General features: G+C 62.7%; 3 protein-coding genes across 3 annotated transcripts; all 3 read right to left on the reverse strand.

The window, feature by feature from the left end:
• Positions 1-2,712: 2,712 nt before the first annotated feature.
• Positions 2,713-3,683, reverse strand: HRG_11302 (PIF1 protein; the record flags this gene model as incomplete). The annotated part of the gene is made up of 2 exons (XM_044869772.1): positions 2,713-3,525; positions 3,612-3,683. The coding sequence occupies 2 exons, from the start codon at positions 3,681-3,683 to the stop codon at positions 2,713-2,715; spliced, it is 885 nt and encodes a 294-aa protein (XP_044715034.1).
• Positions 3,684-3,847: 164 nt separating this feature from the next.
• Positions 3,848-8,402, reverse strand: HRG_11303 (ATP-dependent DNA helicase PIF1; the record flags this gene model as incomplete). Its single annotated transcript, XM_044869773.1, has 6 exons — positions 3,848-4,300; positions 4,383-4,824; positions 4,896-4,937; positions 4,990-5,984; positions 6,067-6,739; positions 6,796-8,402. 6 exons carry the CDS (start codon positions 8,400-8,402, stop codon positions 3,848-3,850), a joined length of 4,212 nt encoding a protein of 1,403 aa, XP_044715035.1.
• Positions 8,403-11,326: 2,924 nt separating this feature from the next.
• On the reverse strand, positions 11,327-12,047 carry HRG_11304 (uncharacterized protein; the record flags this gene model as incomplete). The annotated part of the gene is made up of 2 exons (XM_044869774.1): positions 11,327-11,520; positions 11,603-12,047. 2 exons carry the CDS (start codon positions 12,045-12,047, stop codon positions 11,327-11,329), a joined length of 639 nt encoding a protein of 212 aa, XP_044715036.1.
• Positions 12,048-12,831: the final 784 nt, after the last annotated feature.

Raw genomic sequence — 12,831 nt, forward strand, 5'->3', positions numbered from 1 at the left:
CTACGCACCCCTCCGGGCCGAGGGCGACGACCTGGGCCCCTCTCTCTTCTTTAGCCTAAACCTCTCTATCTACGGCCAGCCAATCGTCGACACGGACTGGTCCGAGCAATGGTTCTTTATGAGCGGCCGCGTTCACCCCTACGCCCTCGCCTGGGAGGTGGAGCGCCGCGACGGTCTTGAGGCCGGCCCAGACGATACCGTCCTCTACACAGTGCCCGCCCTTATCGTCCGCGACCAAGGCTACCAGCCGTGCGCCCCCTTTTTTTTTGCCCTTCACCGGCCGCCTCGCTGACTTCTCTCCTAGCGTCCTCCCACGCTCCTTGGCCTCTGGCGGCCAGTTCCCGTCTACGCCTCCTGTTGTCTCCTTCCATGGCGTCATCGCCGGGCCTGGCCTTGACCTCCTGCGTGGAGACTTCCTGCCAGGTCTCGGGCCCGACCAGCTCCGCTGCTGCGGCTTCGTCCGGCTCACTACCTACATCACCCCTGGCCTGCCGGACCGGATTCCTTTAAGGGCTACCACCCCTTCCAGGTCTTTGTTATCTTTCCCATCTATGCTAACCCTTGGGCCGTGCTATGCAAGAAAATTGCTGAAAGGCCTAACTCTTCCTTCCTGCCCGGCGTCCCTTTACCTGCACTGGAAAGGTCGTCGGCCTTCTCGACCACCGTCTTATGCTCTGCCCCGGGCTCAGAGCGCGATTACGTCTTTATCGTCGTCCCGGACAGCTGGAACTTTGTCGACAGGCCCTCGGCGGCCGCCTCCGCCTCGGCTTCCCCTTGCTACGCCCCTTAAACGTCAGACCCTATCCGCCTCCTCTACCTTTGATTCCGTCCGCGCCGCCTTGTACTCCGTTGCTGCGCCGGCCTCGGCTGCGTCGGCTCCCCTTCCTTGGCCTCGGCCCCGACCGCCCTCGACCCCGTCACACCACCGCCTAAGCGCTCCCACCCGGCCCTTGCCGATACGCCCATGAAGAGGGCGCGCTTGCTGCAGCAGCAGAATTCGCCGCCTTCCTCGTCTTCGGACACCGTCAGCTCCGCCGCCCCCTCCTCTCCCCCGCCGGCCGCTTCTTCGTCTCGACCGAGCGGCGTCCCGCCCGTTCCCGCTCCGGCAGCCAAGCCGGGTTCCCTTCTTGACTCTATTGTCGCGAGCACCTCCGACCCGCCCGCTCGACCTATCCGCTATCGCATGCAGAAATGAGCTGCCTACTATAAACCTATCGCTCTCTTACGCCTCTTGCCTTTACTAAAATAAACCGTTCTCCCTCTCGAGATGCTATTCCTAACGAAATTTATCGCTGCAAAATTGCCATTACTCTACACATTACAACGTTTATCTCTTTTTTTGAAACAACAACTTTAGCTTGCGACCTATTTCTTACGATAGTGCCTGCCTCTATACGTTCTCTGTGACCTTGTTTATGTCCTGTGCGTTATGCCTTGTCCCTTTTATTTTCCTTCCCTCCCTTTCCCTCCTCTCCCTAGCTCCCTAGCTTGCCTTTGGCTTGCATCCCTTCTTGTGCACCTTCCAGTCCTCTTTTTGGTGTTGCCTGCTGCAGTACGCGACCGCCAGGCATCGGCTGCACCTCTTCGCCCCCACCATCTCTCCACAAACCCGGACCTTCCCTCTGTGCTCTGCAAATCCTGCCCTTGCATTTGCTTTGCGCCTATGCTTTCGTTCGCCTGCCCCGCCTCTGCCATCGTGTCCTGCATTTCCTGCCTCGCCCTAATTTCGCATCCTTCTTTGCCGCAGAACGACGAGACAACCACGAGGACATATGGCCTCTCTGCGTGTAGAAACGATATCGGGCTCTGTAGAATGTCCTTTGCGAGTCCGCCGCAGCTCTCGCAGCGCGCCCCTGCTGCCTTCCGACACACTGCCTCGTGCTCCTGTAGGATTGGCCTTATCCACTGTAGGAACTGTGCGCTGGCTTCGTTGTTTGGCCTCGCTGCCTGCATCACGAGCGTCTTCGGGATGGTATGCATGTACTTAAGCTCCCTGGCCCCGAATTCGCACCAGAACTCAGTAGTTGCTTCTGCTCTTCTCTCCTATTTATGCCTTAGTGCCTCTCTTATACTCCCTTCCTTTCTCTTACCACGCAAATGTTTATCGCCGCTCCACTTGCCTTCTTGCTTTTTTTGTCTCCTCCCCGCTGCGGGTTGGTACCCGAATGGCCGATTTCTTTGCCTACCTTTTTGCACGCTTTAGTTCCTAGCGCTACCGCCTGCTTGCGTTCTTTCTCTCGCCCTGTCTTTGTCTTGTCTTTGTCTTGATTGTCTCTCCAATCTTCAGTCTTCGTTCCTCAAGGCCCTTTGCGCAACCCGTGAGGGGTTGCCTTACCCGTATATGAAGTTTGCCTTGAGGAACGAAAGGCCTCTTCTTATCGCGCGACCACCCAACCCAATTTTTTCCCCCCCCAAACTCCCGTCCTCTGATTGGTCGGGTTCCTCCCTTTTGATTGGTCGGAAAGGAAATTATCATGGTTTGAAAGCTTCCCCGCAACCTCGACTGCTTACCGCTCCTTCCTCCGGCCTCCTTTTTTTCTGATGGAACGGCCCTGTTTCGTCCGCCCTCTCGGCCGCCTATCACTCCTAGCCGGGCCCTTTGCCTTTCTTTTGGGGTGTCTTGGAAGAAGACGTATAGAACTTGCCCCCGCCGAGGTTTTGTGAGAACGGTGGTTCTGCGGCTCGGGCCTAATGAGGAAATAGTTGGGCGTTCTATCTATTTATCCCCCCCCAGTCTCGTCTTGTCCCTCCCCGCGGCCCCGGCCGCTTCCGCTGGGCCTGGATCTTGACGCTGATGGGCGTCAGCAGGATCGTCCCGGACGGCATCCCCACGAAGTGGAAATCCTTGGTCGTCTCCGAGGCCAGCACCATGCCGACCGGCGGCCCGAAGTGCATTGTCAGCTCCGCCGAGACCCGGTGGCCGGGGAAGGCCCGGTCGGGTATGACGTCGACCGCCGTGTACCCGGCCCCGTTCACTAGCTTCAGCCCCTGGTGCGTGTTCTGGTTCACGACGACCGGCATGCCGGGCACGAAGAGGAAGACGGCCGGCACCGGAGTCGCGCTGTCGTCGCCCTGGCCTAGCATCAGCACCGCCTCCTCCTCCGTCGGCGTGCCGTCCCTCCACTTATGCTCGGAGACGAAGATGCGCGCCGCCGTCCGTTGCCGGGCCCGGAACGCGAGGGCCGCCTCTAGGTTGAGGTTCCAGCGATTCCTGTTAAGCGGCGTCACCACCGTCACCCCAGTCTCCCACGGTATCCGCCTGCCCGCCCGGTAGCACCTCGAGTTGAGGAGGTCTAGGTCCGACCGGTCCTGCTCCCCCCGCCGGATCCGCCCGAGCAGCCGCCGTAGCTCCGGGTCGCCGGCGGCGCGCATCTGCTCGTCGAGCATGACGACCGTCGTAAACTTCCTCCATAGCGCGTGCGCCTTATCGTGCTGCCGCCGCTGCTCGGCCGCGAACGCGCCGTCCGCGTCCCACGGCACCGCCGCGCTCGGCAGCAGGATCGACCGCTCCTGCACCGGCCGGAACTGATGGAAGTCGCCGCAGAGGATGACTACCGGGATGCCGCCGAAGTCCCGCGGCGAGCCCGCAGCCGGCAGAGCTGCTCGTTCGCCGCGTGCAGCGTGCGCGCCCCGAGCATGCTGACCTCGTCGATCACCAGCACCTCCTTCTCCTGCCAGTCCATCCGCGACCGGCCGTCGACGAAGCGTTCGCCCTGTCCCGGCAGCCGCACCGTCTACCTCCTCGCCGACCCCCCCGCCTGGCCGCCCTGGCCGACCAAGAGGCCGCAGGCCGAGTGCAGGGTGATGCCGTTGATCCGCGCCGCCGCCGTCCCCGATGTCGCCGTGATTAGTAGCTGGCTCGATAGGTCCTCTGGGCGAACAGCTCGACGAGCGCCTCAATGACGCGCGACTTGCCGGTACCGCCCTCGCCGCCGACGAATAGACAGAGCTGGCCGGCGTCGCCGCTGTCGCCGGCGTCGCCGCCCTGCCGGGCCTGATCGAGCTGGCGGCATATGATGCGGAGGGCGATCGACTGCTTCTCGTTAAGCGTTAGCCGGCCCGCTAGCTCCCTGCCGGCGGCGACAAACGAGCTCGACGGGCCGAGCCGCACACGCATCCCCGCGTCGGCGTCCGCTGCCGTCACCTCGACGTCGTCCTCGCCGAAGCCGCCCATCACCCCGCGTAGCGCCGCACCTCGGTCGGCCCCGGGCGCCGACGCCGCCGCGCCGCCCTGGATTCCTTGGATCGCCCGCTCCCGCTCCCGCGCGGCGCTCCTCTGCTGCGACTTGATGGCTCTTACCTGCTCTTGCCGCGGCAGCGCCGCCCCGGAGAGGTCGACCCGCGAGGATTACCCGCCTCGGCCCCGCCTCGCCCGCCACCACCGTCGCATCGAGCTCGGCCGCCGACGAGAGCGCCGACTGCTGAAACCGGCAGAGCTGCTGCGTCATCGCCAGCAGCTCCGCCGACCGCGCCGTTACCTGGCCCGCGCCGGCGGCGTTCCGGACAACGTCGATGAGCCGCGCCGCGTCGCCTGCGCCGCCGGCGCGGTACACCTGCCCGCCCCCCTCGGCCGCCTCCTCCGCGCCCTCGTTGGCGCGTGCCGCCGCCGCCGGCTCGCCCTCCTCGGTCGTAGCGGCCCATTGCCTGGCGTCGCGCTTGGCGTCCTCCGCCGACCGCCGGAGCAGCTGTACGTTGTCCGCGAGCCGCGCGATCCTCGGCGCCAGCGCCGCCCGCTCCCGCGCCCAGATATCGTTGATGTCGCCCGTCTCCTCGCAGACGAATGCCTCCCACGGCACGAACAGCGCTAGATGCTGCACCGCCGCCCTTTGCACCGTTAGCCGGGCCACGGGCCGCGTCGCCGTCCGACGGTACGCCCTCGGCTTTGCTATACGTACCTCCGATGACATGACTCCTCGTCTTCCTCGCCGAACTCCTTACTGAGGTACCCGTCTAGGCGTACGCTCGCCCCTTACCCGGCCGTCTGAGCACTTGCGCCCAGTCCTTCCCGGAGCCCAGCTCTCGTTAAAGGGTATCTCGCCCCAGGCCGCGCAGCCCTCGGCGCCTCCGCCATTCCGTTTCAGCCTTACGAGCGACGCGTAGTCGTAGAGACAGAGGCCCTGTAGGAGCCCGCCTCTATGCCGGTAGGCCTCGATGAAGGAGATCCTCGGCCCCGCCTCCTCGACGACGACCGTCTCGTCCGGCGCGTCGCTCGCCGTCGCCTCTACCCCGCTCGCCAGTCGGAGGTGCCGCCACTGGCGGAAGACGGCCCAGTAGAGCTGGTTCGTGTTCACGTACGCCCACGCCGCGCCGCTGCAAAACTCCGCGGGATACCCCAGGAGGTCGGCGATCACCTCGACCTGGGATAGCGGGCGCTCCGTGAAGATTCGGTTCGCCGCCTTTAGTAGGAATACCCTCGTCTTGTTCCCCATAGGGTCCGCCGCGGCCTCCTCTCCGGCTCCGTTCCCCCCGCTATCGTTGCGGTCGGCGCTGGGGATACTGCTCTCTGCTGTCGGCTCTAAGGTCGGGAGTAACTCGGCCGCGGCGGCCACCCGCTTCCACGTAGGGTCCTCTACCTTAGTCGCATAGTTGGTGATGTAGTAGATCAGGGCCATGGTCTTGCGCTGCGTCGCGATGAACGAGATGTCGTGGTTGTGCCACAGCCCTACCGCCATCGCCTTGTTCCACCGGTTCACCATGCTATGTGTCCGCCGGATCTCCAGCACGCCGTCCGCCGTGAGCGCCGTCCTCTCTACTAGCCTCCAGGGCGCCTTAAAACGGCAGAGGTCGCCCTTACGACCGGCCCCCGCGAGCGAGTACTTGACGCAGGTCGCGCTATGCGTGTGGACCTGCGTCGCGCCGGCGCAGAAGTTGGCCTCCTCGTCGAACGCGTCCGTAAAGCGCTCGACGTCGTCAAGCCACGACGACATGTGCGCCGTGATCGACCGCTCCGCCTGCACAGCGTGGTGCCCTTCTGCGTCTAGCTCCTACGGCCTAGGGTTAGTTTCGGCCCCTTTAGTCTGCGTTCGACGGAGCCGGAGGCTACGCCTCTGACGTCGTCCGCCTTACCTCGGAGAAGACGCTGTCTACGTAGCGGATTATTCGCTCCCGGTACGCTGCCTGCTCCTCGCCGCCGGCGCCGGCCAGCGCCTCGCCGAGGCGCGCATTGCCCTTTAGCCAGAGAAGCCCGTGGAGGTGGAGAGCACCTCGTTCGTTCGTCTCTACCGCCCCGTAGTACGCCCCGACGTGCCCGAACACCGACTCGTCCCCGACGTCGACGTAATGCTCGAAGAAGAGCTTTATCTCCCGGTGAAAGAAGACGGCCGCGCTCATCGGGTCCGCTATCGCCAGCCGCACCCGCTTATACGCAGTCCCTAGCTCTCTTAGGAAGGCCTCGGCCGCTTCGGGGTCGCGGGCGCGGTACGCCGCCAGCCGTAGCTTTACCGGGTTCGTAATATCGTTCGGGTTTAGCGTGAACCAAATGGCCGGCACCCCGTATCTGACGATGAGAGATAGTATCTTCTTCCGCATACTTAGGCGGCTCTCCCTCGACATCGGCTGCCGGTGGCCAAACACCGATAGGGACCGGAGGAGCTCCTTTACCCCGTCGTCGCCGGTCTTGCCCGTGGCCTCGAGCTCGACCCTCGCCGCCTCGAGCCTCTGCGTCGTTAACGACTTTAGTAGACCCTCGACCTTTGCGAAGTTCTTCCTCGTTACGCCTAGCATACTGGCCTGGCGGTTCCTAGACCGCACCCCATATTAAACACTAGGAAGGCGAAGATGGGATGCGTCGCGAACCGGCCGCCGTGGCGCCGTAGCACGACGTCGGCCCATGCTTGGAGGTTCATGTTCCGGGTCGACGTGAGGCCCTCCGCGACCCGCTCCGCCTCGGCAGCCCGGCCCCGCCACCCGGTAGTCTCGCTTCCACGGGTAGCGGCCTCGTCGGCGAGCCTCGGCCCCCCCACGCCAAAGGGAAATAGCGTCGGGAAGGTCTTGGCGAAGAAGGAGGCGTCCGCCGAGTCGGCGAACTCGTTGCCGCGCCGTACCTGGATATAGGGCTCGTACTTGTCGCCATCGCCGCCGCGCGCCGCCCCTCCGGCCGCCGCCCCCACCCACGTCCTCGGGCCTGCGCGGGCGCGCGCTCCGTCGGGCCCGACGGCGTCGCGGGCGAAGCGAATCTTCTCGGCGTCCGCCACCCCTGGCGGCTCGAGCGGGAACATGCCGGACGACGTCACCTCGTTGATTACTTCCCCGCCCTCTTCGGGCCTAGCGCCGTCCTCTTCGTCGTCGCACGTGGGCCTGACGTCGCGACTCCTCTCCGCGGGATCCCGCCCCTGGCTTAACATGACGAGGATCTCCTCGATCTCGACCGCGCCCTCGTCGTCCATGGCCCGCTCCGTCGGCGGCACCACCTGCGCGGTCCGCGTCCTCTCCCGCGCTGACGGCTCGTTTCGCTCCAGGCGCTCGCATACCACCGACGGCACCCCGTGCGGCGGCGCCCCCCAGCTCTCCATCTCCGCCACGTCGATCTCGACCTCGCCGTAGAGCGGGTTGTTCTCCTTAAGCCAGACGAGCGCCCTCTCGACCGCCCGCCGCCTTACCGACAGGAGGCCCGACAGGTCGCGTGGCCCCGGCTTCTCGGCCCCCTGCCACGAGACATGGATCTCGTCCATAACCCGGACTAGCGGGTGCGGGAGCACCTTGGTCACCAGCCCCTGCACGTCATTCGGGAATACCGTGATATGGCCCTTGACGTGCCTCGGATACCTCACGCTCTGCCTCTGCCCGCCGGGGATGCTATACCTCGTCACGAAGCCGTAGCACGAGTTGAGCGAGATCAGCTTCTCCTCGACCGGCGTGAGGCCCTTGAGCTCGTCGGGGTACGCGTGCTCGCAGCCGAGCCGGCCGTGGAGGTGCATGCCAGGCGAAGCCCTCTCACGCCCGAGGCACCGCGCGCACTCTGCGCATACCGGCACCGCCCGGCCCTCGGGGAAGCAGCTTCGGCACGCGAATAGAGACCGGCCGCCCTCCGTGACGGGGCTCCGCCATGGCCACCTCCCCCACGCCATTTCCCTTAGCTCCTCTCTTGACCGCTTCCGGTAACATACCTTGCAGGTCGAGACCGGTAGCGTGCCGGCGTCGTGGAACGCCCGGTAGAACCTCTGCACCGTTCGCACCTGCCTCGCGCGCGGCACCGGCATGCACCACGTCTGCTCGTCTGCGAGCCTCTCGCCCGCCGCGAACTCCTCCTCGAGGTGCTGCAGTACGCTGGCTAGGTCCTCGGCCTGCAGCTCCCTCCGTCTTGGGGTTTTCTGGCCCACCCGGACCCGGGAGCATTTCCCTTCGGCCTGCCCGCCGGGGGTGCGGCCCTTCCTCTTCCGCTCTCCCCCGGGCTGCCGATTCATTGTCCTGCCTGCGCCCCGTTAGCCGTCTTCATGCGCCTTGGCCTCGCTCTGCGACCGTACCGGCTTGTTGGCTGTCCGTGCTTCCGACGCTCGGTCCCGCCTCGGTGGGGGGCGCCGCGTGGACTCCCGCCCTCAGAACCGGCCGAGCCCGGATGTGCCGCGGCGCCTGCTGGCCTCTAGGCGGGCCGCCCTCGCTCGGCGGCGGTGTGAGACCGGCTGCGATCGGTGTCGGCCGGGGCTGGATACGCCGCAACACCTGCTGCCTTGCGTCGGCTTGGAGTCTCTGCTGCCTCGGTGGTCTTCCCGCCTGCGCTTCGCGCCCTCGTCGACACTCGGCTGCGGCGTGGTGTGGCCGTTCCACCCTATTCCCATGTCCGCTTCGCCCTGCCTAGGCTGGGCGATGTCGCCGCCGTTGGCAGTCGCACCTATCGGTCTCCAAGCGTCCCCGCCCGGACCGTCCTCGACCGGCGTCTCCAAGGCGCCACGCGGTCCGTGGGCTTCCTGCGCCGGGCTCGCGCCCCCCCCTGCTCCGCGCGGTCCCCCTCCAGCAGCTGACTCCATCGCGATACTGGCTGCCACTACCTTTATAAACCTCTCATCTACCTCGTGCTGCTATGCCCCTGACGTGGAGCCTCGTGAGTCGGACGTCGACGTATACGTCCTTTCCTGGGCTGCTCGTCTTGCGCTTATGTTGCTACTCGGCATGCAGCTTATGCGTAACGGACACTTTACATTTACAATGACCTATGTACTCTATATAGAGCTCCGTAGTACGTCTATAAGCATGCTGCTGCTCTTCACATTATACCGGCGCCGACTTTCCATTAAGCCTACCGGGAACTGCCTGCTGCTATCGCATGCAACGGCCTAGGCCGGTCTTTACATGTAAGTCGCTACGGCACCTTCCTCTTACTCGTGCTTTACATTCTACGCTCTCCTTGTTATCTGGAGCTATGTCGCTAAGCGCCTTGGTTCGAGGTTAGATGCTTGCATACTGGCTTTTAACCCCATGTCTTAAACGTGTCGCCAATGAAGCTGCCCTATTCTGTGACAATATGGCTTCCCGTATGTCGGTTGTCTTAAAAAACCCCTCTATCCCTAAGCAGACCGCCTTTTTGCCCTTTTCCCCTCGCTTCTCATAGCATTCTCTAGACAACGCTCTTTCCATGTTCTCCTAACCGCTAAAAATTTTCCCGTGTTTCCGTTAATATCTATGCTCGTGTTCTGTAAGGCGGCCCTGGCCCTTCACTTCCCCGCCGGTTTCTTCCAACGATACAAAAATAGGAAGAGTTCCTGCTCCTATTCTGCCCCGCTTAAACGATTCAAAACGGCAGCGTCGCTCTTACGCTATACAACCTCGCCATGTCTTCGTCCCCGTCTTCGGCCGCCTCTCCGCCGCATCTGAAGAGGCCCCTTAGTACTGGCAAGAGCGTCGACGGTGACATGTCTATGATGTTCTTCGCCCAGCCCGACTGCCCCTCGAGGTTCGCCCACTAAGACGAGCACCGCATCAAGAACCTTAACGCCGAAGGCTATCGCCCGTGTCTTCCTGCCCGTCCCCTCGTAGCTGCTCCCGGCCGAGTACGCGCCCCTCCGCGCGGAGCCGGATGCCGCCGACCCGGCTGTCTCTCTCTTCTTTAGCCTAGGTAAACCTCTCGATTTACGGCCAGCCGGTCGTCGACCCCGACCGGTCCGAGCATCGGTTCTTCGTTAACAGCCACGTCCACTCCCATGCCCTCCCCTTGGGGGTTCGAGTGCCGCGACGGTCTCCACGCCGGCCCGGGCGATACCGTCGTCTACAATTCCACGCTCGTCGTCCGCGACCACGGCTACCATCCATGCCCCCGCCCTGTATGCGTCTCCTCCCCTGCCGCGTCGCTGACTTCTCCTTGTGGCGTCCTCCCGCGCTCCTTGGCCTCCCGACGGCCACTTCCCCTCGGCCCCTCCCGTCGTCTCCTTCCACGGCGTCGTCGCCGGCGCCGGCCTCTCCCTCTTGCGACGGGACCTCCAGCCCGGTCTCGACGCCGTCCGTCTCCGCTGCCGGCCGGGTAGTCGACCGTGTCTTCGTTCCTCAAGGCTTTTGTGCGCAACCCAGGGGGTTGCCTTACCTCGTCGCCATTCATTCACAATTTGTATGAATGAATTGAATGAAGACTCCAGATTTTCTATTCGTCGAATTTGAAGACCTTACCCGATTCGGCTTCATTCAATTCAAGGGTCCTGAGGCCGATTCGACTTCAAAATCTTCAAATATCAGCCCTACCTCTTTTTAACCTAAACCTAAACTCCTTCACAGTCCGCGTGCGGGCAACAGCAAGTATCCCGGAGATCGTGCATGAGGGCGGCTCCGTCGCTCAAACGGGCGTAGGGATTAAGGCCGCTCAGCTCCACGGAGCCGCTGGTCACGCCGAAAAAAGCCCGTCGGATGGCAATGCCCTCGGCAGACGGTAGCAGATATGTCTGCCTGACCGCCTGATCCACATCGATGAACAGCCGTTCGTCAGTTCCCTCAGCACAGTCCGCCGAACCATGGTCGGGCCCGACAACAACATGTCGCCAAATACGGTCGACCAGACGGCTCAGCGTATGTGTCGTCGAATGAGGTACAGACCTGCCCGTCGATACACCTGCCAAGACAGTTTCAAATAGGTAACACCATTTTGCAGATAATGCCCGGAGGCTCTCTTGACTGACGAATGTGTCACAATCTGTCAGGACTGAACTGGCAACGGTAATGGAGCGGTGCATGACCTCCTGTCCCGCGCCATCAACCAGGCTTCTTCTTACGATCCTACGGGAGAGCCCATAGACCAAGCCTTGTTGATGGATATCGCGGCTCCGTGTATTGGTCCCTTCCCAGAGGGGTTGCCATGTCGTTGCATGCAGAGTATTCCCTGGTTTGAGGGAGATGTCCGCAACAGCCCTCAACCGTGTGCCTGGAGCAGGCCATGTGTAAGCTTCCCGCACCACGTCCACTGCGGCTGCGTAGCGTTGCAACTGCCTTCGTGCCATGTTTCGCGGTGCCAGCAAGTACCATAGACAGCAGCCCATAGCCAGTTCTGCAGCCTCGTCATGACCGTCAGCACCACAGGGGCACGCGAGCGTATCATCGGGAACTCTGGCAACAGCGTTTGCATAGCCACGGGCACCATTGCTGCCGCCCACCGCAATAGCCACGAGTAGCTCGTTGAAGCACTCACGATTGGTGTAGTCGGATACTATGTCAGCGATCTCGTTGTATCGAATTATGCTGTCGACTGCGCGTTTGATATTTCCACATGTATCGGCGATGCTGAACGTGCCGAGGTTGTCTGTCAGGTGCTTGTAGTGGCTGGTGCCCATGACGAGGCGGTGGTAAGGCACCATGGCGGCGTCCCACCAACGCGCGCGAAGGAACTCAATTGGGGTCACCCCACCGCCCCCCAGTCGGATGAATTCGTCGGTATTGGATATATCTCTGGCAGCTTCCGTCATCTCATCCTTGGCCACCATGAAGGAGTCTGCTATCACCATATCTCTCAGGGCTTGAGTTGCCGCCTTCCCGGCGAGACATGCGACTCCTTCGCTTGCTGCAGCCATGTAGGCATCGTGGCCGCCGCCGATGGGGTCGTCTCCGGCCCCGACGTAATCGATGGCAGTCGTCATGCACAATGCAGAACCACATAAGTCAAGAAGGCGCCCGTCGGTGCACCGGATGAACTGCCAGGCATATATGCTTGCAAAAAAGTCGCGCAATACCATAGGCACAGCAGAGTCTTGTACCTTCTCCTGACGCCGACGATATTCTCTAATCAGCAGAACGGCTTCACCTCCTTTCTTTGGGGCAATCGCTGCCACAACGGCCAATCCCCGCTCAACTTCACTCCCACGCCCAGGCCAAAGGCCCTCTCGCAGGGAAGCTGCTGTTATTAGTGCGGTAGCAGCCAGCGGACTCGCTTTCACACTTGAAGTGACCTCTTGGCAGAATACCAAGTCAAAAGCCTGGCGGCACATATCGTCGCCCGATCGGCAGCGTTTTACTTCAAAGGATTTGTAAGGCACGTATGATGGCTCTTGTTGCAGGTATGTGGCGGCGTTACCAGACACCCTTTGGCAGGAGCTGGAATATTTTGGATGTCCGACATTCTCGTCTGGGGCGTCCTCGGATCCCATCCAAAGTCCCGTCAGCCGACTGAGACTACGCTCATCTGTGAGTCCACAAGCACTGGCGTCCCACACGTTCGTCATGTGCAGTCCGCTCGTTCGAGCGACGCGTACTTGGTCGGAGTCGGTTTTAACGGATTCCTGCGGTGAGGCCATGAAAGCGGTTCCTAAGCCAAACAGCATCATTGTGTGCGTGAATGTCGTGCCAACCTTTTCACAATAGCTTGAGGTACTTCAGTGTTTCTGTAACAAGGCAGGCATGGGCGGCCATTGGGCGCCGCTCGTC

The sequence above is a fragment of the Hirsutella rhossiliensis genome (genome assembly GCF_020360975.1).
Source record: "Hirsutella rhossiliensis strain HR02 chromosome Unknown scaffold00020, whole genome shotgun sequence".
Lineage (NCBI taxonomy): Eukaryota > Fungi > Ascomycota > Sordariomycetes > Hypocreales > Ophiocordycipitaceae > Hirsutella > Hirsutella rhossiliensis.